This window comes from Tiliqua scincoides, chromosome 6, assembly GCF_035046505.1.
Source record: "Tiliqua scincoides isolate rTilSci1 chromosome 6, rTilSci1.hap2, whole genome shotgun sequence".
NCBI classification, from domain to species: Eukaryota; Metazoa; Chordata; class Lepidosauria; order Squamata; family Scincidae; genus Tiliqua; species Tiliqua scincoides.
Window position 1 is genome coordinate 33720673 of NC_089826.1, and position 27193 is coordinate 33747865.

At 43.5% G+C, this 27193-nt stretch overlaps 1 protein-coding gene across 2 annotated transcripts in view; it reads right to left on the reverse strand.

Annotated features, from left to right (window-relative positions):
- The window catches only part of SCLT1 (sodium channel and clathrin linker 1), an 85457-nt gene that overhangs the window by 47603 nt on the left and 10661 nt on the right, over window positions 1-27193 (reverse strand). For both annotated transcript variants that reach the window (XM_066631601.1, XM_066631600.1), the window contains 7 exons: window positions 20038-20090; window positions 18028-18094; window positions 16694-16749; window positions 10695-10830; window positions 8737-8859; window positions 7697-7762; window positions 7127-7197 (listed from right to left, as the gene is read on the reverse strand). In XM_066631601.1, coding sequence (XP_066487698.1) covers window positions 7127-7197; window positions 7697-7762; window positions 8737-8859; window positions 10695-10830; window positions 16694-16749; window positions 18028-18094; window positions 20038-20090 — 572 coding nt within the window. The remainder of the gene's footprint in view (window positions 1-7126; window positions 7198-7696; window positions 7763-8736; window positions 8860-10694; window positions 10831-16693; window positions 16750-18027; window positions 18095-20037; window positions 20091-27193) is intronic.

Consider the following 27193-nt stretch of genomic DNA (forward strand, 5'->3'; position numbering starts at 1 on the left):
TTATGTAAAGAGGGTAGCACTTGGCAAGCCGCCTCAAATGTCAGTGGGTGTTGGCCAAGCCCACCAAGGATCCTTTCTGATTACTAAAGAAAATCCTCAGGCAATGAAGTTGTGCTCCAAAAAATCTTTGGATACAGACCAAAAGTATATTAACACATTCATACATATTATGCATTGGGTGAGCATTTGGTCTAGAAAGAATCACACTCCATACCAGATGGCCCTACTTTGGAGAGAGCCTTAAATGAAGTGAGGTCCTTCTGATGTACTCGAAACTGATGCAGAGCCATATGAAGCAACGTTAAATGGCTGGTTGCTTCATTCGGCTATTCTCTTTTTTTTTTTTAAATAATAGCCTGGAGTCTTTTCTTCCATATATGAAAGGAGACTTCTAAGAAGTTGTGGGAGGACAGGAAAGGGTCAACAAAATTGACAGCTCTGAACTGTCAGTGAGACACACAGCAGTAGAATTGAAATTAGTAATTGGTGCTTTGCTTCCTTTTATTTTCTAATCAGTGTGATTCTTGAGAAGCAACTGCAGAAATGTGAAAAAATACAGGTCTTGGGTTAACTGTTTTCTTTGTCTTGTGTGCATTCTCTCTTGAGTGAATGTTTTTCAGGAGCTTTCAGTATGTTCTTTAAATCAACAAATTCCTTCTCATTCCATTGTTCTTAAATTATACATTCCTTTCCAATAAAATTACCATGTATTTTGTGAGTGTGATTCATTCATACTTTTCTCTGTTGATCTGGGTGCTGGGAACAAACTCATTCTCCCAATATCCAATTCAACCCAACCATTATGGATCATTCCCCATTTCTGAGTCTGTACTAGTATTGCTTAAATAACTATAGACAGAAGTATTATAAACTTCTGTCTCTTACTGAATTCCCCGGGAACTTTTCCTGGGATCACCTCTATGTTTCTTTTGTTCTTTTTCTTCTTGGCTTCAGGCCCAACAGAAACCTTTTTAAAAGGTTTTTAAAACGTTTAAACGTCATGTACCCCAAAAATGAGAACCCCGAAAATGAGAACCCCCACATCTATTTGGATGAAATTCGCCTAGCTTTGGTCTCTTATGGGGTTTCCATCCCTGTAAATTTCATCCAATTCTGAACAATAATTAAAAAGTTTCAAGGAATTGAATTTGGCTCATTTAACTTAATGAAAAACGATTTTTAAAAAATCACAATTGGAATGAAGCCATTTAGTTATTTGATTTTTCTCTGTAAACCGCTTTGTGAACTTTTAGTTGAAAAGCGGTATATAAATAATGTTAATAATAATAATAATGAAGTAACCATCCGAATCAGGTGCAAAATGAAGCAAATTGTTGAAACAAGCCAACAAAATTAATCAGGTGACAAAGTGATTCAACAGTGATATCCGAAACATTTTTTGCCATATTCTTACTACATATTACACACAGATGGTAAGGGGGATTATGTACAGGTAATGAAACTTATTTTGCCCTCCCCAAGTCATACATATACACATGTACATTTTAGTAGCTCTCCGATTTGCTGTGCTCCTCCTCTGTATTTAAAAACCAGTATTCAATTCAGATGGAGAGACACTGGGAATGATAATTAAAACACTGAACAATTTTAGACTGTGCACACAACAAACTCATTGGATCACTGTTCATTTATTCATCAAATGTGTATTTTAATCCTGATAATCCATCAAGAAGGAAAGACATATGCTTATGAATCCAGTTCATTATGCTCTACATTCATTTCAAGTTGTGAAGTATATTTTCTTGCAATTAAGCAAATTCTAGGCTATGAAATGATTTATAATACGCTTTCCCAGGGAAGAAAACCTAAAGATACAATGGAGACTTGGAGTAATTAGATGTGCAAGGCATTATCTATATTTCCCAGTTGGCTGCAGCATCGCCAATCTGCAGTTAGTTGATGAGGGAATAGGACAATGAAAAGAAGGAAACATCACCTTCAGTGAAGTCTAGAAACTTGGAACTGCAACCCAGCCAAGTACAATTGGTTGTGTACAGTCACCACAATATAACTGGTTGTTACAATCCCTTTGTTGGTAGAAGCACTTGGTTGCTGCAATCCATCTTTGATGTGTTTGTACATATGCAAGTCTTGTAGGAGATATGCTTTTTGGATTATTATGGTGACATACTAAAACAAAATACGTTTATCAACTACTCTCTCTACGTGGCATTAGAAGAGCATACAGACTGTATAGTGCACATGCTGAATCATTTCAGAAAAACATGCTTAACTATTACAGTTCAAACATAACTCAGCAGAGCTCAGACCAATTACATCAAAATCAACACGCAACCACATCATTATCAGTAATATATTGTACAGCTTGTACAACCTGAGGATGTGGACAAGATCCTCTGGAGTGTAGTGCTGTCTACTTGCCTGTTTGATCTTTGCCTGTGTAGCTTGTGAGATGTGCCCAGGGAGGGGTCTGGCCAAGGGGATGGGGGGTAGTTAATTCATCTTTGGGAGGGTGCTGCCAATGGCCTTCAAAATAGCAGTGGAATGCCCCCTCTGAAAGAAGCTCTCCCTAGACTCCACTGTATTGGATAACTTTCAACCAGTTTTATATCTCCCTTGTCTGGGCAGGTCAACTGAGAAGGTGGTGGCATCTTTGATTCAGAAAGTCCTAGATGAAAGGGATTATCTGGATCTCTTTTAGTCTGCCTTCAGGAAGGAGATAGCCTTTGTCACCCTGGTAGATGGCCTTTACTGGGGAATGGACAAGGGATGTACCATATTTTTCGCTCCATAAGACGCACTTTTTCCACCCCAAAAAGTGGGGGGGAAAGTGTGTGCGTCTTATGGAGCGAATACTGCAAAAAACAAAAAACAAAACAAAACTCCGCCCCGGCCCTGGCCCCGCCCGCTGCCTGCTTGCTCTGCTCTGCTGGGCTTCCCTGGGCAGTCAGAGGCTGAGCTGGCTGGGGGGCTCCTGTGTTCCCTCAGCGCCCGTGCGGACTGTGGCAGCGCTGGAGGGAGCCCAAGCCCGCGTGTCTACTCAGAAGTAAGTCTCAGAATCAGTGGGGCTCACTCCCAGGTAAGCGTGGGTGGGGTGGCAGTCTCGCTGCCCAATCCTGTGCATGCCTACTCTGAAGTAAGTCCCATTAGAGTCAGGGGGGCTTACTCCCAGGAAAGCCTCTCCCCCCCCCCCAAGCCTGGAGCATCACAACTTCTCTGCAACACAAACACTTTCCCCCCTCTCTCACACACACAGGCTGCCCCCTTCTCTTACACACATAGATGCTCTGCCCCCCCCACACACTCACACAGCAGGGGAGGGGCGCTTTCACTCACCTCATCCAGCATCTGAATGTAAGCCCCCCCCCATCACAAAGAAAAAACTGTCTCCTTGGTCAGAATGCCAGTATTTGCTTATTGCACAAGCCCCAGGTAAATCACCATAAATCCAGAGGTTTGTTGTGTCTTGAGAATTCAAGTTGTGGTTGGACTTTCCACTTGTTCATTTGTATTGGAATCACGGAAGAACTGGCGAGGAGGTAGATGTGGTGTCAGCAGTGGCCCCTTTAAGGGTAAGGCCTGGGCATCCAGCAGAGTGTGCTGCACAGCTGCAGCCACTGGAAGGCAATAGGGCCCTCAGGGATATAAGGAGTACCTGAGGCAGAAAGGGTTTGTGGGTTTTGAAGGAGTGCAGGTTGGAGGCAGGAGAGGAGACTAACTGGGTTTATTGAATTTGGAATCTGACTGTGGATTGTGACTGGACTTGGATACCCTGACAGATTTGACTAACCTACCTAGAACCTGACCTTGGACTGTAATTTGGCTTATTGGCTCTAGACTCTGATTTGGCAACTCTGATTGATGGGACTGATTTACTTGGCATCTGTGGACTAGAACTGGACTCACTTTTGCTTGCTGCACTGGTGAGTTGCACAAGGGGGACTGATCAGCCTTAAGCAGGCACGAGGCCCAGTGGATTGGAATTTGGCAGAACATCATTGTAGCAGAAAGTTAATGTGATCCCCTATTTGTGTGCACCTGCTTTTGTGAGCTTCATGAATTCTGACTCTAGCGATGATGAGTTCTTGGGGTTTCCAGAAAACTAGAGTACTCAAACCTTTAAGTCTCTCCATTTGTTAATGACAGTGATAATGGTTCTTAATGCCACTGTTGACTGCTGTTCACTTTACATGGTTCAAATGTTATTCTGTTAGTTTAATATTTTATTACACTATTTGGTTCAGAATATTTTTTTCCTGTTTTCCTCCTCTAAAAACTAGGTGCGTCTTATGGTCAGGTGCGTCTTATGGAGCGAAAAATACGGTATGTCCCTACTGGTCCTGCTGGACCTTTCAGGTACTTTCAATACCATCAGTTTCCTTCTGGGACAGCTGGCTGAGTTGGGGCTTGGAGAGACTTTTGTAGTGGTTCTACGTTTCCTTGGCCAAAATGTCCCAGAAGGTGGTGCTGAGGATGGCATGTTGGTCAGAGGTATGCAGAATGCCAGAGCAGTATATTCTGTCCTTTATGCTGTTTAACATCTACAGGTGGAGCCTATTTATTCATGTTAGTTCCGTTCCATGACTCGGTGTGATTAACAAAAAACGCGTTGTGCTGAGTTCCATAGAGTTATGCAAATGCAGCCTGCAGCCTGACACTTCCGGATGAAAGGAAACTAAGGCAGCTGTTATCAATCCCCTCCCCTCCATACTCAGCCCTCCCACTTCTGTCTCCCATCTTACACAGGTGGGATGCTGACCTTTTAAGAGTCCAGTCCTATGCCTGCCTCCTCAGAAGTAAGCCCCATTGTAGTCAATGGGAATTACTCCCAGGAAAGTGGATCATTTTGTTTGTGTTGGCTGGAGCAGGAGAGCCTACACCATCTTGGGGGGGGGGGGATTTGGCAAACACTCCCTGGGATTTTTAAAGCAATCTCCTCTCCTCCCCCTCCATTCTCAGCCTTCACTGTTGCCAGCTGTCTGGCTTCTTTAGCAGGTGGGATGCTGACCTTTTGAGAGTCCAGTCCTATGCATTTCTACTCAGAAGTCCCATTCCAGTCAATGGGGCTTACTCCCAGGAAAGTGTGGAATGGATTGTAGCCTTACTGGGCTGTTTCATTTTACACTCCCTGGTTTTTTTTAAAGCAATCCCCTCTGTTGCTACCAAAGCTGTGTGTGTGAGAGAGAGAGAGAGCTCCACCTTGCTGCATGTGCTCTGGCTGCAAAGGTTTTCCGCCCCCCTTTCCCTCTTCACTGGCTCAGGTGCTCCAGGTGTCTTACTGTTTCTTAGCAAGGGGAGCCTCCTCCATGGCTCCAGGGCTATTTCCCTGCCTGTGCCAGGTGGAGCCTTTTTGCAGTGTTTTGGTCTGCCTGGAAAAGGAGTGAGATACCAAGCTCAGGGCAAAGGCATGTATGACTTTCAGTTCCCCCACCCCATTCTATCTGAGACAAATCCAGATAAAAAAAATCCATGGCTAGATAGGCTGCACCTGTACATGAAACTGCCAGCAGCTTTGGGGTGGGGTATTATCGATATGCTGATGACAACTCTGTCTCTGCTTTCCATCTAAACTGGGTCAGGTGTTGATGTCTTAGAGTGCTGCCTCTAGGTACTTGGGAACTGCACTAGAGTTAATAAGCTGAAATTAAATCCAGACAAAACAGGGTCCTTTTGATCTGGAAATTCATGATACAGGTGGTAGACTATTAACCTGTTCTGAATATGGTTGCGCTTCCTTTGCAGGGACAGGTATGCAGACTGGGGGTCGTCCTAGACTAACAGTGGCTCCTGGATGGACTAGTGGTTGGCTGTGACTATGGGGGGCATTTTTCCCAGCTTCAGTAAGTGCACAAACTGGTGTCATACCTGAGTCAACAGGAAGACCAAAGCAGCCCACTCCTTGGCGATATCTGATTTAAATTACTGTAACATGCTCTACATGAGGTTGTCCTTGAAAGAAGCCCAGAAACTACAGTTAGTGCAGAACATGGCAGCCTGTATGGTTACTGGAGTTCAGCAATTTGATACTTCTGGAGTTTAGCTGCCAGTTCATTTCTTGGCCCAATTCAAGGTGCTGGTTTTGACATTTAAAGACCTTTAAAGCTTTAGGTCCAAGGTACTAGAGGATCATCCTATCCTGTTTAGTCTGACCCTGTGGTTCTCAAACTTTTAGCACCGGGACCCACTTTTTAGAATGAGAATCTGTCAGGACCCTCCAGAAGTGATGTCATGACTAGAAGTGACATCATCAAGCAGAAAATTTTTTAACAATCTTAGGCTGCAATCCTACCCACGCATACCCAGGAGTAAGCCCCATTGATCATTGTTGAAAGCATATACCAAGTAGCCTTTAAAACTACAGGTCTGTAACATTTCCCCAAATGCAGTCACATACCATGTAGCATCAAGTATATTAAAAATAAAATACTGAAATGAATGGGGACCCATCTGAAATTGGTTCACAACCCACCTAGTGGGTCCCAACCCACAGTTTGAGAAACGCTGGACTGACCCATCCTTTGAGATTGTCCAAGGAGGCCTTGTTGCCATATGATGATGGAGATTGGGGGGTCGCTGTGGTGAAACATAGAGCCTCCTCTGCAGCAGTGACATTGTTATAGAATTCCTTCATGTATGATCTTAAGTATGACTGATTCCTTGAAGTATTTCAGCAAGGTTTAAAAACTTTTTTAAAAATTTGGTATTTGAATTATGATTCGGGTGGAGTATTTGGTATATTGGCTATGCTGATGCTCAATGTTTAATTGGTTTAACATTTGAATGTTTATTATTCTTAATGCTGTTTTTGCCTGCCATTTTACTGCATTGATGGTTACTGTTTGGGTACCTTTACTGTGTACTGCTGCTCTGCTTTTATTATGGCTTTAAAATGCTGTTTAATGTGGGGCTTTTATCACTTTGTTATGGTTTTATGTGCAGCATACATTTTTTATTTTAAGTTTTTAAAAGGTGTTTTAATATAGTGTTATGATGATGATTATATATTTTTTTAGATGACCTGGTAACATGTAAGTGGGGGAAAGGTGGGATAGACATTTCTAAAATACTGTGACACATGTTTAAGTGAAAAAGGTAGCAGTTACTAGAGCTATCAAAATACAAATTATGGAAGTCTCATTTATACCTCTGCTGCTTGTGCAGCTGTTCAAGTTCTACATTCTGTTCCATTACAGTCTTCAGAAATATCTGGTTAGTCTACAAGAAGAGAAAACGTTTAAGACCTTTCATATTGAAGATTTCAAAATCTTATAGTACAGAGTATTCTTTACTTGATATCAAAACCTATTCCAGCTGTTACTTTTTTCAAGTCAAGGGTACAGACATTAATCGACAAAGAAAGCATATTGTTAGGGAGTGCAGCTAGCCCAGATAGGAAGAAGGACCCCAATCCTCATCAAGCACATGACTGGGGGGATAATGGACTTTCAAACAAAGAACAAGAATGTTGCTGGAGGATTTTCCAGCAGCTCTACAATTGCTGAAACTGCACAGGAGCTTCCAGGGAGTAAGAAGTGTCCAAAAATTAAGGAGAAAATGGAGGGGAATAAAAACAGGGCATTCATTACAGGAAGTATCTGAAATCTGTTCTGGAAATGTCTACAATTGCTTTAAAATATCTCTTTAAATGGTCATCCACATGAGATACGATAAAACAATTTCAAGGTGTTATTATAAGGTTCAGCGCTGCACTTACAGACTCTGTTTTCTCATTGGCTAAATGAAGTTGCTTCATTAGCTTCTGAAAATTTGTCAATTGATCCTAAAAGAGAACATGCAGAATAGATGCAATTACAAGTTGACCCTTTTTGTCTGTGGGTTTAGTACCCGCAAGTATGATAATCTGCAGGTTCCAAACGTGCAGGATGGCCCATCCCAGACCCTCCAAACGCTACCAGACCAGAACAGTGAAGGAATGAGGGGGTAATTACATGGTTCTAATGCAATATCAGAAATGTGGTCTTCCTGGCCCGAGGATCTGTGACCTCTTGCCAGCAGTCGTTCTAAAAGTCATGGCACTGCTCTGGCTTTTTGCTCTCCAGGCAGATGCCCGGTATCAAGCACATGTATTTCCAACATGCCCTGAATCAAGCAGAAACAAAATACTACTTTTTCACTTTCATTTGCTGACACTTTCACTTGCTGGTGCAGGAAGAGAAGAAGAAGAGAAATGTATGAACCTGAATCTTGCTACAGCTTATCCATGATCATCTAAAGAATGGTTTAGGGTGTAATCCTAACCTACTTTCCAGAACCTACATAAGGGCAGTGCAGCTCCGAGGAAAGGGAAAAAATTTTTCTCTTACTTTGAGGCAACCTCCGTGAGTGCCACCTAACTGTAGGAAGCAGCACATGCCCCATTGGCACAGCTATGCCACTGCTGGAAAGTTGGTTAGGATTTGAGCCTTAAATGGCTATCTGAACAGGGCTACAGAATGGATAGCAGGCTATGGTTATGACCTTTCAGCAACTCCATGTGTGGTACTTCCACTAGAACCAACACTTCTGGCATTTTTGGTGTTTTTTTTTTAAATATAAAACTGAATACAAACAATAGCAAGAATTCCTGCAACCCACCACTTAAAATCTAGACAGATTTTGAAAGCAGGAGCTTTGAAAGAAAAATAGAACACAATTTGATGATGATCTAAAATCTCAATGGAATGGGATAAGGGATTCTCATCAGATTCGTATAATCAAATTACAACAGACAAAGAAAAGTCTAAATCAAATTACTTTTTGCTTTTGCCTTTCAACAACATGAATCTGTGCTTCTGTCATATGTTTCTGGTATATCTGCTTAAATCGCTCCAGTTCCTGTGATGCTGTCTGCCAAAGTTCCACAGCATGTTCTTTTTCCTACAAAAAACAACAAGCATTGGTAGCCATGACCTACGGTATCGGTAACTTTCAGGGTATAAGTACTTTATAGTCTTTATCTTGTTCAAATACAACAGTTACTTTGTTTTTAAGACTGAACAAAAGAACAATATGAAAAATTGTATTTCCAACGTTTAAGGAATCATTAGACTTATAGCAAAATTTTATTTTTCTGCAAAGCCACTCTTTACTAATTGTAAATATTTATTTCTACTTACTACCTACAAAAGTAGTAAAGATGGGCATTTCTGGGTTCTCAATTAACTCCAGAACTTTAAAGTGGTTTGCAATTGTCAAGCACCTGCCAAAGGGGCAAATCTCAAACATTCTGTTTCCTGAGAAGCCAATGGGATAAAGTAAAAAAGATAAGATTCCTAAAGAGGCACCACTATGCACTAAAATCACACTTCCTGTCCCGGAACAAAAGGGAAGAAGACAGGGCTTTCAATGTGAGCAGAAGACATTTGATCCGCAGTGTGAGGCTGAGAGCCCAATCCTATCCCTTATTATTATTAATAATAACAATAATAACAACAGTATTTATATACCACTTTTCAGCAAAAGTTCACAAAGTGGTTTACAGAGAAAAATCAAATAACCAATGGCTCCCTGTTCCAAAAAGGGCTCACAATCTAAAAGATGCAAAACACCAGCAGACAGGCACTAGAAAAGACACTGCTGGGGTGAGGAGGGCCAGTTAGGAGGGCCTTACCATCTTCCACCATGCAACTGTGTCAATGAAGCACACACTGCATGCTATGGTGGGAGGACAATCAGATGGCAAGCAAAAAGTAAAAATCCTGATAGACCGCCTGATTGCCAAAGGACCTCCTTGGACCTATGCCAGCTATTTTGCTGGCATAAGTTCAAAGAAGGGAAGGGAAGTATGGACAGGAAAGGTAGATAGGATCCAATGTGTGTTACTGGTTTGGAAATCCTCCCACTCCTGAACAACCCCCTGGTTTGTCCCACTCCACACCCAGTTCCTACCCTGCATTGCTACCTCTACCACTTTACTTGCTTCCACATGGTGCTGCACACGTGGCCCTATGGCTGTCTGCACCACTGGCCCCAAGTGTAGAACACTGGTACATCTTTTACAACACTGCTGCCGCTTTTACAATGGCAGAGCACAAAATCTATCATAAAAGTCCAAAAGGATTTGTTTTGTAAGTTTGTAAAGGGGAGGGACAAATGAATGAGACAGAAATAAAAAGAACAGAGCTGACAAGATAAAAATAAAGACCGAACAAATTATTTGAAAGTTTGGGAACAGAGAGAATGACTAACTGTTCACTGCTGAAGACGCCCGTTCAGCCTTTGCAGCCCAACAGTTCGATCCAGGACATGTTTGCTCTGAAGTCCAAGGAAGATGTACTTTATTATTGGACCCCTCTTATTTTTCTTATTTTATATATTGAAGCTATAGGAATAAATTCTTCATGATGAAAATCAAATCTATTTACAGGTCTATGCGGTTGCACCAGCTTTTTGCGTGAACATTAGTATTCTGTCCTTCCAGTCTATCAAGATGGGAACTCAATTTTTTACTGCTTCAATTCTGAGAATGAAATTCTAAATACTCCATACAAGTTGTATTGACTTCCACGTTCACAAATATAACATTATGGTGTTATAATATATTCTGTACAACATAAATATATCAAAATCCAAATACTACCCAGTGCTTTGAATACAGCATGCTGTCTTGTATGTGAGGGACATGGTTTTGAAGACAAGAGGCCCTAAAATTGACATACATGGGAATCAATAAAAAAATTAAAGTAATTCAGGTTTTTAAAAAAGCCACTCACTTTATTTGCTAATTGTAACTGTTCTTGGAGGTTTCTTAGTAGACTTTCATCCACAAATGACACATCTCCTGAAGTCAAACCAGATGGCAGAGCTTCCAACTGCTTTTCAACAGTCTCTTTCAATTCTTCATGCAATCTATGTTACAAATAGGTGGATAATCAATTTCTTTTAAAACAGTAATCAAGCTCACTTGTATCTGCAAAGCACTATCCTTCACAAATTAAACACTTTTCAAGTACAGAACAATATGTTAAATTATTCTGGAAGTTATAAGCACATTGAGGTTTTTCTTCAGAAAATATACCCAAGAAAGGAGGGAAAAAGGCATTTATTGCTTTAGAGTTTATATATATCATGGCAGTATACCCAAGGGTATCATATGACCATTATCATAATACACTGCAGATGGGCTTCATATGTACAACTGGACCGTTCTGCAGAACCAAGTAGCTTCTTGCTGTTCAACTAACAGACAAAGGAAGAGCAAGCAAAGTAATGGCACCTGCTGAGGTAATTTCTACTGAAAGCACCTCAAGCAAAGGATTTCTTCCACACAATCTTTAAAAAGCCATAAGAATAACAGATGTTTGGGCATGGACACCTGGGACAGAGACTGGGGGAGACAAAGAGACCAACTGATGCCCTTCCTTCCTTGATAAGTACCTATAAGTTTGGCAAGAGGCACAGACTGAAAAGCAAGAGCCAAAGGGCTTTTGACTGTTAGCCTGTGGACCAAGGCCTGAAACCAGCACCAGGTGCCTCCTCTACTCGGATATCAGGCTTTACCATCAGTTCTCTCCTTGTGGGAGGAAAAGAGGAGAGATGAAAGGGAGCAGGCGTGGGAGTGACACTGTTGCACATTAATTGGTCTGATTGATAAATCTGGAATGGTGAAAAATCTAACCTGTGCAGCTCAGAATCTTTCCTAGTCAGATGACTTCTGCAGAGGGCTTATCAACTGTCCCTCTGGCTTTTGCTAAGAGGGAAGGAGTGGAGCAACACAGCAGTGGAAAAATGCACAACTCCAGCCTGTGGTCAGCAGCAGTAATAACATTGAGCCTGATAGGAAGACCTGCCCCCTTTGGATGGGAACACCTTTTAGGTGTGGGGTATTTCCCTGGCCTGACCTATGGGGCAAGTTGGCACTGGTGAGTCACGGTAGGTGGATTCCCTCTTGAATTGTCTATGAGAGCCCCTCTTCTTGCTTACTGGTCTCTACGCTATGAGAGATAACACAGATCAACAGACATTTTGCTTCCTTAAATGTTACACCAATTCCTGGGTATATTTGGGGTGCCGATTCAAAAAATGGCATCTGTTTTGCTCTATCACTTCTAGTTTTGGAGAAACGGTATAGCCTCTTTTAGTGAATGGTTTAAGCAGCTTCCTCACAAGGAAGCCTACACCATGGCTTCCTCATGAGGAAGCTGCTTGAACCATTCACTAATGAGGCTATACCAGTGGTTCTCACACATTTAGCACTGGGACCTACGTTTTAGAATGAGAATCTGTCAGGACCCACCAGAAGTGATATCATCAGGCAGGAAAATTTTTAACAATCCTACCCACACTTACCCAGGAGTAAGTCCCATTTACTATCACTGTTAAAATAATATACATAGTAGATTGTTAAAAGTACAGATCTGTAACATTTGTGGGTCCTGACCCACAGTTTGAGAAACACTGGACTATACTATATCTCCAAAACTAGACATGATAGGGCAAAATGGATGCCATTTTTGGAATTGGCACCCCAAATTCATATCAAACCACCATAAAGTTTGGGAAAAACTTTTCTGACCCTCAATTTTGTAGGCCTGTGTAATCAATGTGTGTGTGTGGGGGGGGGGGGAGACTGGCTTGGTATAGAGACTGGTTGATGGGGTCTGGGTGGAAGACAGATTTATGTTCCCCTTACCTGTTTCCTTGTTTGGATGGACGGTTGTTTTTCTGGCTCTGGGGTGTTTGGGGTTGTGACATTTAGGGCAGGAGGAGAGGATTTGCTATTTCTGCTGATTAAAACTCCTGTTGGGAGTTGATGCAGCTGGGGGGGCTGTTGTGGTGCTGCACTCTTGGTTGTTCTGGGTGTAGGATCAGGTTCCTGCCAGAAGCATGTGTTTATGGTACAGGAAGTGAGGTGGGACGAATGGTGCTGCTATTAGCTGGGTGGTGGGTCATGGAAGATAAAGCAGTGGGAATCCATCAGGCTGTTCCACGAATACAGTTATAGGTGGACTGTCCCTCTTTCTGATCTCTATTTCTGTCTTTTGACTGATGATCTCCAGTAACAGCCCCTGAAGATGCTGCTGCTGCTGAACGCCAGCCAGTAAATAAGACCACACTCATCCAGGATTTAACCTGATTGAGCAGGGCAGATGGGGTGAGTCCTACCCAGATTTCTTCCCCAGACTTCCTAGTGATGTAGCAGCCAAGGCTGCAGAGATGGACAAGCGAGGTCATGATAGTGTATTGTGACTCTATCCCCCTATCTAGGTGCTCTGCTCGGTGGTGTGCAGGATCCTAAAGCCCATGTTCAGTACTCTATGGGTTTCTGTTGGTGTTCTGCCTGCCCTGCTGCCCAAGTCTCCCTGACTAAGCTGCCAGAAGTAGTCTTGGGCATGGCATTGGAATAAGTCCAGATTTTGGTGCTGGAGACTTCAGTGTTCACTCCAAGGACTGGTTCAGGATTTCATGGCCATCATGGCAACCATGAACCTGTCTCAGGTAATTTCTGTCCCAAAACATGTAGCTGGGTATACACTGTTTATGGAGTTCAGTGTTGAGCAGGTGGATGGTGATCTGGGAGTGGAGAGGATTAAGATAAACTCTTTGTCAGATCAATACCTGTAGGGTTCAGGCCCTTAATTCTGTAGGGGAAGGGGACCAATTTGTATAGTCTGTCCTAGGAGGCTTATGGATCCAGTTGGGATTCCTGATGGCTCTGGGATTTTCCTGTGGATTTTCATCCAAAACTGTGGTCAGCCTCTGGAACAAGGAAATGACCAGATGGTGGATCGGGTTGCTCCTGAGTGACCTGTTCCACACTGTGGAACCAGAGATCTTTTCTGGGGAACTGAGGACAATGAAACAACACTTTGAGCAGCAAAGGAGAAAGGCTTGTGATGAATCCAACTAAACAAGTTAAGGGCCGTTTGAGGGCCTACCCTGTGGCAGAGACAATTTTTTCCTTCTGCCACTACTGCAACTGTGGAGAGCTGTGACGGGTTTGCGCAACACTTTGCAGATAAAATCGATCGTATTTGTCGCAACTTGGATGCCACATTGACAATGTCTGACGATGTCCCCTTGGCAACTGCTTGTCCAGTGTTGTGGGATTCTTTTCAGCTTGTACAGCCCGAGGATGTGGACAGACTCCTTTGGAGTGTGAGGCCGTCTGCCTACCTGTTTGACCCTTGCCCAGCTTGGCTAATAAGAGCTGCCCAGGGTGGACTGGCTGAGTGGACGGGGAGGGTGGTTAATTCTTCCTTGATGGAGGGGACGTTGCCACTCGCTTTGAAATGGGCGGTGGTTGGCCCCCTCCTGAAGAAGCCCTCCCTGGATTCCACAGTGTTGGATAACTACCAGCCAGTCTCCAACATCCCATTTCTGGGCAAGGTAATTGAGCGGGTGGTGGCGGCCCAACTCCAGAGGGTCTTGAATTAAACGGATTATCTGGATCCTTTTCAATCTGGTTTCAGGCCGGGCTTTGGGACGGAAACTGCCTTGGTCACCTTGGTGGATGACCTACGCCGGGGACTGGACAGGGGGAGTGCGTCCCTGTTGGTCCTGCTGGACCTCTCGGCGGCGTTCGATACCATCGACCATGGTATCCCTTCTGGGCCGATTGGCAGAGTTGGGAGTTTGAGGCACTGTTTTGTGGTGGTTCCACTCCTACTTGGAGGGTCGGTCCCAGATGGTGGTGCTGGGGGATGCCTGTTCGACACCCTGGCCATTGAGGTGCGGGGTGCCAAAGGGTTCAATTCTGTCCCCCATGCTATTTAATATCTACATGAAACCGGTGGGAGAGGTCATCCGGGGGTTTGGAGTGGGGTGTCATCAATATGCTGATGACACCCAGCTCTATCTCTCCTTTCCTCCAGACTCCAGGGTGGCAGTTGAGGGCCTGGAGCGCTGTCTGGAAGCAGTGAGGATCTGGATGGGGACTAATAAGCTGAAATTAAATCCGGATAAGACAGAGGCTCTCCTGGTTTGGAAATCCTCGATGCAGGTGCTGGACTATCGCCTTGCTCTGAATGGGGTTGCACTCCCTCTGAAGGTGCAGGTCCGCAGCTTGGGGGTCCACATGGATTCGCAGCTGCTCCTGGATTTCCAGGTGGCAGCTGTGGCTAGGGGGGCCTTCGCTCAGCTTCAGCTGGTGCTCCAGCTGCGGCCGTACTTGGATCGTGCAAACCTGGCCATGGTGATCCATGCCACGGTGACATCGAGGTTAGATTATTATAACGCGCTTTATGTGGGGCTGCTCCTGAAGACGGTTCGGAAACTGCAATTAGTGCAGAATGCGGTGGCCCGTGTGGTCACTGGAGCTCGGCGGTTTGACTCTGTCAGCCCGCTTCTCCGGGGGCTGCATTGGCTGCCCATTTGTTTCCGGGCCCAATTCAAGGTGCTGGTTTTGACCTTTAAAGCCCTATACTGCTCTTGGCCAGGGTATCTCAGAGATCGCCTACTTCTGTACAATTCGACCCGTCCTCTTAGGTCATCAGAGAAGGCCTTTTTACAAGTGCCGCCGCATAAGGAGGTACGTGGGGCAGCGGCAAGAAATAGGGCCTTCTCAGTAGTGGCACCAACATTATGGAACTCCCTTCCCCTTGATTTGAGAATGGCTCCCTCTCTTGAGACTTTTCGGTGAGGCCTGAAGACATTTTTGTTTAAAGAAGCCTTCTGAGTGCATGGCCTTTTTAAACATATTTTCTGTATCTTTTAGTATTTTTACAGGCCTGATTCCTCTGATTTGCTACGTTTTGCTCTTTTTATCTGACTTTTTATCTGACTATGGTTTTTATGGGTATATGTTAATGTGTTTTTAATATGTTTTTATTTGTGGTTAAATTATGTTTTTAATCTGTTTTTAATATGTTGTGAGCCGCCCTGGGTCCTGTTGGGGAGAAGGGCGGGATATAAATAAAGTTTATTATTATTATTATTATTATTCCAGCGGAGCTATTCCATATAGTGCTAGGCCTGATCCATCTGGCCCTTCAGAGGAAGGAAAAGGAATGTACAGTTGCTTGCTGTGATTAAGTTGCTAGGCAGTTCGCAGGTAAAACTGCTAGCATCTATCAAAGCTTGGACTCTGCACTGACATTACATAATGATGTTATGATGCAGAAGGGTCCAACCCAGGTGAAAAATAGCGGGAAAAATCAGGGACTTTCACAACACATGCATTCTGCAGTTGTGACAGGCAGTTTTGGAGCGTGTGTGAAAGTGATGCTAGTAAATTTTAATACCTGCTGTCTGCCTAAAAATATTGCCAGCTCTCAAAATGCATTTGGAATATGAAGTTAAGGCAGGAAAATAAAGGCAGGAGATAACATACACACACCCCACAACACACACATCTATAAATCTAGCTTTTTCAGATGTAAAATCAGCACCACATTAACCTATGCATACCTAAATCTAGCTGATCACTTCTCATTTTCCTACAAAGACTAAACAAAAAGATATGGCTTTAAGTTCAAACAGTTAAACTCCCAAATGCAACTAAACATTTGGCAAAACATTAGCTCATGGCTCTCAGAACAGTGTCCTTTCTATTTGAACAATCAAACATTATACCAACAAATGCTTCTTAGGGCACAATCCTAAACAACTTTCCAGCACTGGCATAGCTGTGCCAGTGGGGCAATTCTGGAGTTGGGGAACAGTCACGGTGGCCTTCTCAAGGCAAGGCAAAGTTTGTTCCCTTACCTCAGGGTTGCATTGCCCTTACCTCAGTGCTGGAAATGGGTTAGGATTGCGCCATTAGTGAATCTACCTTTCATTTTCCTTTGTGACTTCTTCAAGTTTTAGTCTCAAGTCTGCAGTCTGCACCTAAAGGAGAACAATACAGGATCACAATCATTCATTTTTAAATAGGGCCACCAACATATTCACATAATACATAGTAAAAACAAGTTACCACCAACTGATGCTTGAATGTCAGTGATAAAATAAATGACAGACAATACAATTATTTTCCAAGTTCAGAAACAGGAAACAAGGTCCTGAGATTTACAGACCATCCTACAGGCTGCACAATGCTGGTGGGTCCAAGTCCTGCCACTATACGCCACCAGCTGCCATTTCCGAGTTGCTACCACAAAGCAATGGCAGCAGTGGAGGCCAGCTGCTATGACCAGCAGCCAGCACCAGAGCACATAAACCAGTGCAGGGAATGGTTTATGGACAAGAAGGGAAAGAGCACATAAACCAGTGCAGGGAATGGTTTATGGGCAAGAAGGGAAAGAGCGCATAAACCAGTGCAGGGAATGGTTTATGGGCAAGAAGGGAAAGAGCAGGGGGAGTAATGGGGTATGTTGGGGAATGAACTGGGGGAGGGCATGTCGGGGGAGTGAGTGGCTCTGGTAGCAGCAACTTTACCAGATCCTATTCCCTCATTCCCTAGCTGACCTACCCCTTTTCTCTCCTCTGACTTATGCCAGCAAAATGGCTGGCATATGTCCAAGAGACACATAGGTGATTAGGCAGCCTAACGGGGGGTAAGTATTACCTCCTGCAAGTCGTCCAATTCTCCCCGTCCCCACCACCACTGGATGCAGTACACACTTTGCCAGAGTGACTGCATCAGTGCAAGTGGTGGAGATGCACTGGGGCATTAGTGCTTCATTCATTCAATTTTTATCCCACTTTCCCCCCTGCTTTTCAAAGGCTTTAAAATCTTTGACACCCCTTTTTCATTTGGATGCTATTTTGATTTTATTACTGCTCAGTTATTAGCTTTTAAAAAATCTTTTATGTATTTTAAGTGTTAGCCACATTGGGTGCTCTTTAGGGAGAAAAGCAGGGCACAAACAAATAAACAAACAATTAAACAAAGTTTGGCTAGGAAATGGGGATCCCATTGGGATGAGAGGCACTTGATTTAAATAATTTTATACATACTTAAGTACTGTATAAGCAATTTGGTTTACATTTCAGTGTAGTTCAAACGATACTAAAATGTTTTGTTAACATCAGTTCAACTGTGCACATTACCAACTTTAAAAATTTACTATAGACAAATTGGAACTAACAGCAAGAAATTGACATATTAGTATTTATCAACAGTAAAACCAAATAGTTTATCATTCATTTTTGTATGAATCCTACCTGAAAGCACCGCAGTTGCTCACTGATTTCCTCCAAATGTTTATCATATTCAGCAACTAGAGGGTTGCTAAAAATATATGTAGAAGTGATACAAAATAAAATGGCTATACTGATTTAACATTCCAACAACACACTATCATAAAAGAAGAACACTTTTATCACTAGAATTGACAAAACATGGAAACATAAAAAAGATCACAATATTTAGGTACCAACAAATGATAAGGATACATATGCAAACATTTTTAACAGTGTGAAAAATGTGAAGTGACAACTGTCACTTTAAAAAGGAGGTGACTTGTGTGAATCTCCATCCCTCATCTTTCTTGGCAGCATCATTTTTAAAAAGGTGATCTGTGGCATAATAAACACATTGAATCTCATTATTTGTGAGGGTTCAATTCCCAGAACTCATGTGGATGGCAAAAATTGCATTGAAGCAAATCCATTAAAAAAAACACAACACTGTCCCTTTGCTAGGAGATTTGAAAACAGGCTTGCTGACCTTTGTGAGGTAAGACAAAGTCATTAGGCAGACAATCCATCAAACAGTCTCTCTCCAGGTGCTCACTCCAGGCAGCAACCCCTCCCTTCACCCAGAGCTCAGCACTGAGAAAGAATGCAAAGTGATTATCTTTCTTTCACATGCTCATGGGGAAGGGAGGAGTCACTTGCCTTAGAGCAAGTGAAGCTGTTCTAAGTACCTGGAGAGAGAATGACTGATGGATTGTCAGGCAGCTGCCCTGTCTCGCATTAACGTGGCTATTGCTAAACAACCTTTTCCCTTTAATTTAAAGGGCCCTTCTCATAAATGCATGTTTAAATAAGTGGATAATTAGATAATACCTGTACAGAGTAATCTCTCCCTCTTTCTTGGCAAAGTGCTAACCAAGGCAGTAGGAGAGATTGTGCTATGCCTTGTTTACAAAGTTATTTTTATGTGGAATGGTTGGCATTTCAGTAGAAGCTTCTCTTCTAAAATGGCAATTTCCACACAACAAAATGAAAACCATTGAAAATTATGAGCAGCATTATTTTTAATATTGTAAATAGGCATAGGGGGAATAGGTTGGTTTATTTTCTATTGATATCACAAGACTACTGCACTTGCATAGTCAGGTTTGCTGTGACCTTCTTCACTGCAATTTCTATAGTATGGCACATTTATGGAACTTTTTCCTAGAGTTCCTGAATCACACTCTATGGCACTCTGCAACCTAGACCAGTACAATAATTTAGGACAGTGGTTCCCAAACTCTCCAGGAGTTTGGGAGCTGCAATGAATCTTTGTAGGGAGGGAGAAATGCAGCACCGCAATCCCAGGATTGTATCGCAGCCAGGAGAGACAGGGGCTTCATTTTACTAACTGATATCAGCAGCAGCCTCCAGGAGGTGTGGGGAGCTCCATGGAAGCCTCTGCAAGGCTCCCCAAGCCTCGGAAAATGTAAAAATAAAGTGACCCACTTCGTCTCGCAATTGCAAAACTGGAAGTGGGTTGTAATTTTTATTTTTAGATTTTCCGAGGCTTGGGGAGCCTTGCGGAGGCTTCTGCGGGGCTCCCTGCACCAGTGAGAAGCTGCTGCCAGTACCAGTAAGTAAAATGAAGCTCCTGTCACTCCTGGCAGAGGCACGATCCTGGGGATTGTGTGGCTGCTTTCCCCCCTCCCCACCCCTTAAAGGGGCAAGAGAGTTTCTCAGGCTGGGTGTCATAACGCCCCAGTTTGAGAACCACTGGTTTAGGAGAACAATGCAAAGTAACATGGAAAATTATAGAGAGACAAAATTTTGCTGCTTTCCAATTAACCTCCATTTTTAAAACTTGATCCTAACATGCTTATTCAGAAGCATGCTCTACTAAGTACTTTTTAATAATACCAACATTGGCCAGTTCCACTAAAAATAATCACTTAATATAATATCTGTAATCAGTACACATAGAGACTTGCTTACAAATACTTAAGAGTGGTATTAACTTTATATTTACTTAAAATGTGAGAAAAATCATTTTACCTTTGGTCTATAAGCCAGGACTCCATTGAGTGATCAGCTTGAAAAGCAGTTTGCTGAAACAAACCAAATGTAATTTAATACAGTTATATATTTTTAAACAGACTTAAAGATGCTAAGCATTTGACTGTTTGATAAAATATAAATATCTTGACCAACCTATTTTGTACAGACTGAAAATAATTTTAATTACATATATTCTGCTTTCATGCTAAAAATCATTTCAATTTTTCTGAAGATATATATATATATATATATATATATATATATATATATATATATATATATATAGAGAGAGAGAGAGAGAGAGAGAGAGAGAGAGAGAGAGAGAGCTGTTTTTGTACAGCAGATATCTGCATTTAAATAATTAGAGAAGCTGCAAACCATTATTCATGTAGCACGTTACCATTCAAAACTGGAACAGGGTGAAATATACTACAAATACTATTAACTGGGCAAAGGACACCCTTTAAAGCCAGGATGGTGAAGTGGTTCAGGAGCTGGACTTAAGACCTGGAAGATTCAGGTTCAAATTCTTGCTCAGCCATGAAGCTTCCTGGGAGACCATGTGCTAGTCACGATCTCTCAGTTTCACTTACCTCACAGGGTTGTTGCGAGAAAAAAGGAGAGCATCTGTGTACAATGCCCTGAGCTCTTTGGAGGAAGGGCGGAATAAAAATGTGAAAAATTAATACACAACAGGAGGGGTGAAACTACTGCAGATACTCACCTATACAAGTTCAAGTTTATTAGGTTGATCAGCACCTAAGGCATACACCTATTTATCTAAAATCTTAAAACCAGAGTTTAAAACCACATAGAAACAGAATTTGGCTATATCCACAACACACTCTTTGCAAACACTACTTAACAGTAATTTCAGTCTTAAAGTCCAAAAACATAGAAAACTTATGTATCCATTTCTTTAAGAATCTATGTCTCCCTGCTGTATATTTTGGGCATCAGAAAAAGATATGCACCAGGGTGTCTAATTCAGTTAAGTGACAATCACAAAAACGCTGCTCCGGAGGGATCTTTTGAAAACAACCCTTCATTTGTGCCACTGGTAAAACATTACATCGTGCAATCATATAAGCACACCTCAACTTGGGAACCATCAGTACATAAAAATAAATGGGTAAAGAAAATTTAGTGGAAAATTTAATCCCGAAATAAGAAGGGGAGCGTTTAGGCTTAGCATCCCTTAGAAGGCCATCCCAATCCTGCATTAACAGCTTTTCAACAAGCAGTGAATGGCTTCTTCCACTGAATTTTTCTAGTGACTGTAGGCCCAGCTCACATATTTTCATATTAATGTTATTCCATTTTACCCAGCAGCATTCTTGTGCTGCTAGTTTTGTGAAAATAGGAAGATTTTCAGCAATTGTCAGTCTCTATTTAAATCCGAGAATAGCTTTCCAAATCAAGGTTGAAATCTTTGGAAGTCCCAATTCCAACCGTCTAACTTCAGAGGCTATACATGGGGGTAGGGCAAAAAGCTTCCGAAAAAAGACTCACTGGAGTCACTCAAGCTGTTCGATTGGTCCCAAAAACCAGATCAGATAGCCATATAACATACGACTCACCTATAATAATAATAAATAATAAACTTTATTTATATCCCGCCCTTTTCCCTAAAAGGGACCCATACAGGTGCAGCCTATTTATCCACGGATTTTTTATCTGCGGATTTGTCTCAACGAGAATGGGGTGGGGGCACTGAATGTCATACACACCTTTGCCTCCTTTGCCCTGCGCTGGCGTCTCAATTCGTTTCCAGGCAGCCCAAAACACTGCAAAAAGGTTCCACCTTGCCCAGGCAGGGAATAGCCCTGGAGCCCTGGAAGAGGTTCCCCTTGCAAAGGAATAGTAACATTCCTGGAGTCCCTGAGCCAGCCAAGGCTGAAGAGGGGAAGGGGGGGCAAGAACCTCTGTAGCCAGAACACGTGCAGTGAGGTGGAGGTGGAGCTCACTCACTCACACACAGAGGGGCAGAAGCTGTAGCAACAGAAAGGATTGCTTTAAAAGGGAAGAGGGGATTGCTTTAAAGAACCCAGGGAGTGTTTGCTGAATCCCCCCCCCCAGATGGTGCAGGCTATTACAAAGCCTTCCTACCAAGTAAAGCATGCTATTTACAGCCCAAACCGCTCCACACTTTCCTGGGAGTAAGCCCCATTGACTGGAATGGGACTTACTTCCCAGTAGAAACGCATAGGGCCGGACTCTTAAAAGATCAGCATCCCACCTGTTAAAGAAGCCGGGCAGCTGGCACCACGGAGGGCTCAGGAGAGGGAGGAGAGGGGACTGCGTTAAAAAAAAACCAGGGAGTGTTTGCTGAAACCCCCCCCCCCATGACTCAGGCTCTTGGGAAGCCTTGGAGAGACAGGTGATGGTGAGCAGAGAGCCAGACTACAAGTCCCAGAATGCTCTGGGGCAGAGGAATTTCCATGATGGTGGTTGGGAGGGTTGCAGGAGCGGCAGCAGCGAGGAGGAGAACCTGCAGCACTGTTGGGAGGCCGCCTGGGACACAGAGGCTTCCCAGGCAAGCTCACCATTCTGACTGTGAAAGAAGCAGGACAGCTGGCAACAGGAGGGCTGAGTACAGAGGGGAGGGAATTGAGAACAGCTGCTGTAGTTTCCTTCCAACCAGAAGTGTCAGGCTGCAGCCTATTTGCTCTATCAACTCTAACTCTATGGACTCAGCACAATGTGCTTTTTATTAATCGCGCGGAGTCACGGAACAGAACTAACGCGGATAAATAGGCTCTACCTGTACGTAGATCTCACAGATAAGTCAAGGGCAGGTTTTGAACCAAAATCATGGAATTTTCCATGACTCAGATAAGTTGGGGGTTAAACTTAGGGGCGGTGCCTGACTAGAACTTTGTTTGATTTAACCTGAGGCCAGATCCTGAAAAATAACCTACCAGTAATTGTTACCCAAGAACTGCACAGTCTCTAATTTATTAAAAATTTATTAAAAGATTCTAACAAATTTTATTCCTTTTTAAATTCTGATCTTCCCAACCTTTTTGTAAACAATGTCAGAGTAAGAGCACTGTAAACAACATACCAGTAGAACCATTAATCAAATCCTTCTTTAAGGTGCCTGGTGTGTTAAGCCAGAGGTTCTACATATAACATAAAACACATAACCAGGAGAGTGTAATTCAATTCAGTGGAGAGATAAGCAACAAGGAATGAGCATGAGCAAGCACAGCTACATAAGCTGCAATTCCATTTACTCAAAAGTAGACCCACTGCTTTCCATGGATGTTATTCTTAAGTAATGGTGCACTGAGTTGCAGCCTGGGACTTTGTTTCAGATGGAAATGAGGATGACATTCTGGTGTTTTAAAAAGCAGACCCCTAAACTGAGGGGTGTGTGTGAAAGTCATTGAAAAGGACTTACCAGGAATTGTTCTGAGCAGAAAAAGAAAAAGGGAGGCATTTTACCTTCTTCTGCAAACTGGAAAGGGAGTTGAAGGTGCTTGTGGGAGTTGTGAGGAGGCTTTGTGAGGAGTAAGTGCTGCACTTCCATAGCAGCAACCCTCACACAGACAACAATTACCATAAGAGCCTTCACTTCTCTTCCTGTTTGGAGAAGATGCTAAAATGGCTGCCTCTGAATACTGCAATTACTAGTAAAAATTCTCATTTTTTCCTCCACCTCTGTGTCCTGCTTCTCAGCCAAGTCATCCCCCCCCCCACTTCACCAGACGCTCTACTTCCCAGAAATTTCTGTCTCATTTACTGTTTTGATTCATATATATGTCGACTTAGGTTTTCAGGCTCGATTTTTAGGCATGAATTTTTCAACTTATAGGCAAGTCTGTACAGTGCGTGCACTGCCCTGAGTTCCTTAGAGGAGCTATGGTAGAAAAATGTGAATTTTTTTTTAAGTGGTGGTCCTCTTTTATTTATTAGGAGGACAGCAACTGTCCCTATTCATCCCAGGTTAGCCCCCTTTTCTAATCACTGTTCCCTGGTATTTCTTTTTGCCAAATTGAGAACCCTTCAAGGATAACAAAACATTTATTTTGCTATATAAACTGCTGTGAACACTATTGTTGAAAAACAATATATGAATATTCTTAATAAAATAATAATAACCTCTTCATTTAAACCCATAACAAGCTTATACTGATTTCTTCGAAGTCAAGAATTTTTGGTTCATTGCCCACTATCAATAGAAACTTACAAGTTGCATTCCAGGTTCCCAGAAGGTCTGGGAGAGGGAGTCTGAGTACATGATGGGAAGAGGAAGCACACGAGCCTAACGTTTGCTCAAGATGGTCAAATCATTGTTTGGTCATTGCATCTGAACAGAGATCAGTTGGATTTGACCTTGATAATTTGATCTACGCTTTGCAGACTAGATATTTATGGACAGTATTGCAAAGATGACGGCAGCATACTTCTAAATAAAAACGCACTCACAACTTTCTAACCTCACCACTCCATACTAAAACTTAAATAATCATGCATATATGGAAAATGAATATATGAGAAAAAGGCGAGATTTGAGCTTACCTGTGAATTCCCCTTCTCGGTGAACTCTCCATGGCAGGGTTACTCATTCCAGATGGGCAGCTCCTCCCCTTCAGGCAGGCAGGTCAGGCATAGAATCTTACTGAGGGGAGGGGCTTCCTCTGCTTTCCCAGACTGACCTTGCCTTGCAAGGAAGCATGTCAGGCTTCCAAGTCTCACTGCCCATATTCGCTGATCAGCGCATTTTCTTCTTTTTCTAGGGGCTTCGCCCCTTCCTTGGGAGCTTTCAAGCTTCCCTTTGTTTCTGTGATGCTGCACTGCTCCAGCCATTTTGGACGCCCAGGGAGCATGTGCATTTGTTTTACTGCTTCCCTAATTGCTGCCTGAGGGGGAAGGAAAGGGGTCACATTCTACCAGCCAGACAGCCTTAGGGCCCTTGTTCTCCCTCATGAATACTCAGGGATCTAGCCAGAGGGGCCTGGCAGGAGGACAGCTCCAGCAGCTGCAGAGCCACCACCAACGGAGTTCTCTGGCTTCCCACCATCCCCAGCCATGTGGCACTTTTTTCAGAAGTTGCAAGTGGCGGAAAGCCTAGGAGCCAGTCTGCAAGCTCGCTGCCCGTGCTGGGGAGTGTTCCTCAGGCCCCACTGAGTAGCCAGGCTGAGGATCTTCCAGCGAAGCACCCAGGAGGGCTATGGAGGACCATCCCAAGGCACCTATACTAGTATGAAGGCAGCCTTGGATTAACTCTCTCCACAGTTGAGGCTGTGGGTGAGTTGTTTCCTTGCCTTCCCTGCACTTTTTTATATGCCCCAAGGTGAGTACAGAGTAGCAGTTTAACTGCGTATATAGTGGCAGTTAAAACAGGGTTGAACACCCAAATGCAACCTTCCTGCTGTGAAGAATGTGTTGAGTTTCCTTGCAAGTGTGTCATAAAGACAGTAACCATGGCCAGCCCCTCCAAGGAGCCTTCTGCTGGGCCTGCAACTACCATCAGCTGGGAAGAGCTTTTCACCACAATTCAGACCATGGTGCAGGCCTCCGCTAGCATGGCCTCTGCTTTAGCCACTTTACATGGCTCCATGCATGCTTCAGGATCCTCCAGACCATCTGGTCCTCAGCAGTCGCCCCTGTCCCCCATGGAGATTCCTCTTTCTTCCACCCCAGGACCCTTCAAGATTGAGGTAGAGATCTCCTCACCCCTACCAAGAAGCAAAAGAAACCTGGGGTATCCAGTAGTCAGCAGACCTCCCAACCAGACAACCCTGAGCCTGACTCCGAAACCCATTTGATCTCCGTTTCTGAGCAGGTTTTGGAGGCTTCACTCTGACCAGCAGAGCACCCTTTTGTTTTTCCCAAGCCCTTTCCTAAGCTTTTCCAAGGTATCGTAAATATTCTTGAACTCCAGTCCTCTCATGTCTCTGCTCCTGAGACCTAGCCAGGTCCTTCTTGTCAGGGGGCCGTCTTGGTTTTTCAAAACCAGCAGGAGTACTTCAGGGGTTCCCATTTCCTGACTATTTTAAGCAGCTTATCGATAAAGAGTGGGCTACCCCGGCCAAGACTCATGATTTCAGCCTTCTCTCTAGTAAGTTCTGCAAGGTTGACTAAGGGGACCTCCCCAGGGTTAAGTTACCCCTGGTGGATGCACCCATGGCACATGCTGGGTTTCCCTTCAGTTTTGGCCTTGGATTTCAAGGGCCTCCCTTGGGACTCAGTTGACAAAAAAATTGAGATCACTGCCAGTAAGGTTTTTGAGGCCTCAGCTGGTTCCCTTAAGGCAGCAATGACTTCTTCCCTGTCCACCAGGGCTCTAGTGCTCTAGATGCAGAATTTTGCTGAGCAGGCAGCCTTCAAGGTCTATCCTTCATTAGAATAGGTGTGCAAGGCCGCTGCCTGGAGCTTGTCAACACCTTTATTAAGCTCTACAGGGTTGATTCCTCTGCAGCAAAGGATTTGGCCTTCAGTTGACGGGTGATGCAGAATGTGGTCTCCCACACAACAGGCAGCTCCCCCCTTGAGGAACACAGCTTGGGTATTACCCATCTGGAATGACTGACCCCGCCATGGAGAGCTCACTGGAGAAAGGGGAGATTTTAGCTTACCTGTAAATTCCCCTTCTCAGTGGGCTCCATGGCAAGGTCAGTCCCCCACCCTCGCAATCTGACTTGTGGCACACTCACACTCAAAAAATAAAACAAAAATATATAAATTTGTAAATAAAGAAAAACTAGGACAAAATACATTAAGAGGTAAAGGCGGACTGTTAACGGTTAAACCTGGTACATGGGGGAGCTAGGAACAAGGGCCTTCTCCTTCCATACAATCCGCCTTCAGAATTTTCCTTATGCAGATTTGTCTGTGAGGCCCTTCTCACCGTCCACTGGCTGAGGAGAACCTTCACATCTGGTTGGACAGTGCTCCACGACAGAGGGGTTTTCCTCTGTGCTTTTCTCAGTCTGAGAAAGCAGAGGAAGCCCCTCCCCTCAGGAAGATTCTATGCCTGGCCTGCCTGCCTGAGTGGGGGAGGAAGTACCCATCTGGAAGGACTGACCCTGCCATGGAGAGTCCACTGAGAATAGGAATTCACAGGTAAAGGGGAGATTTGAGCTTATCTCATATATACTCATTTTCAAATCAGGGAGTTGCAGTCTATGGCATGATATAGAAA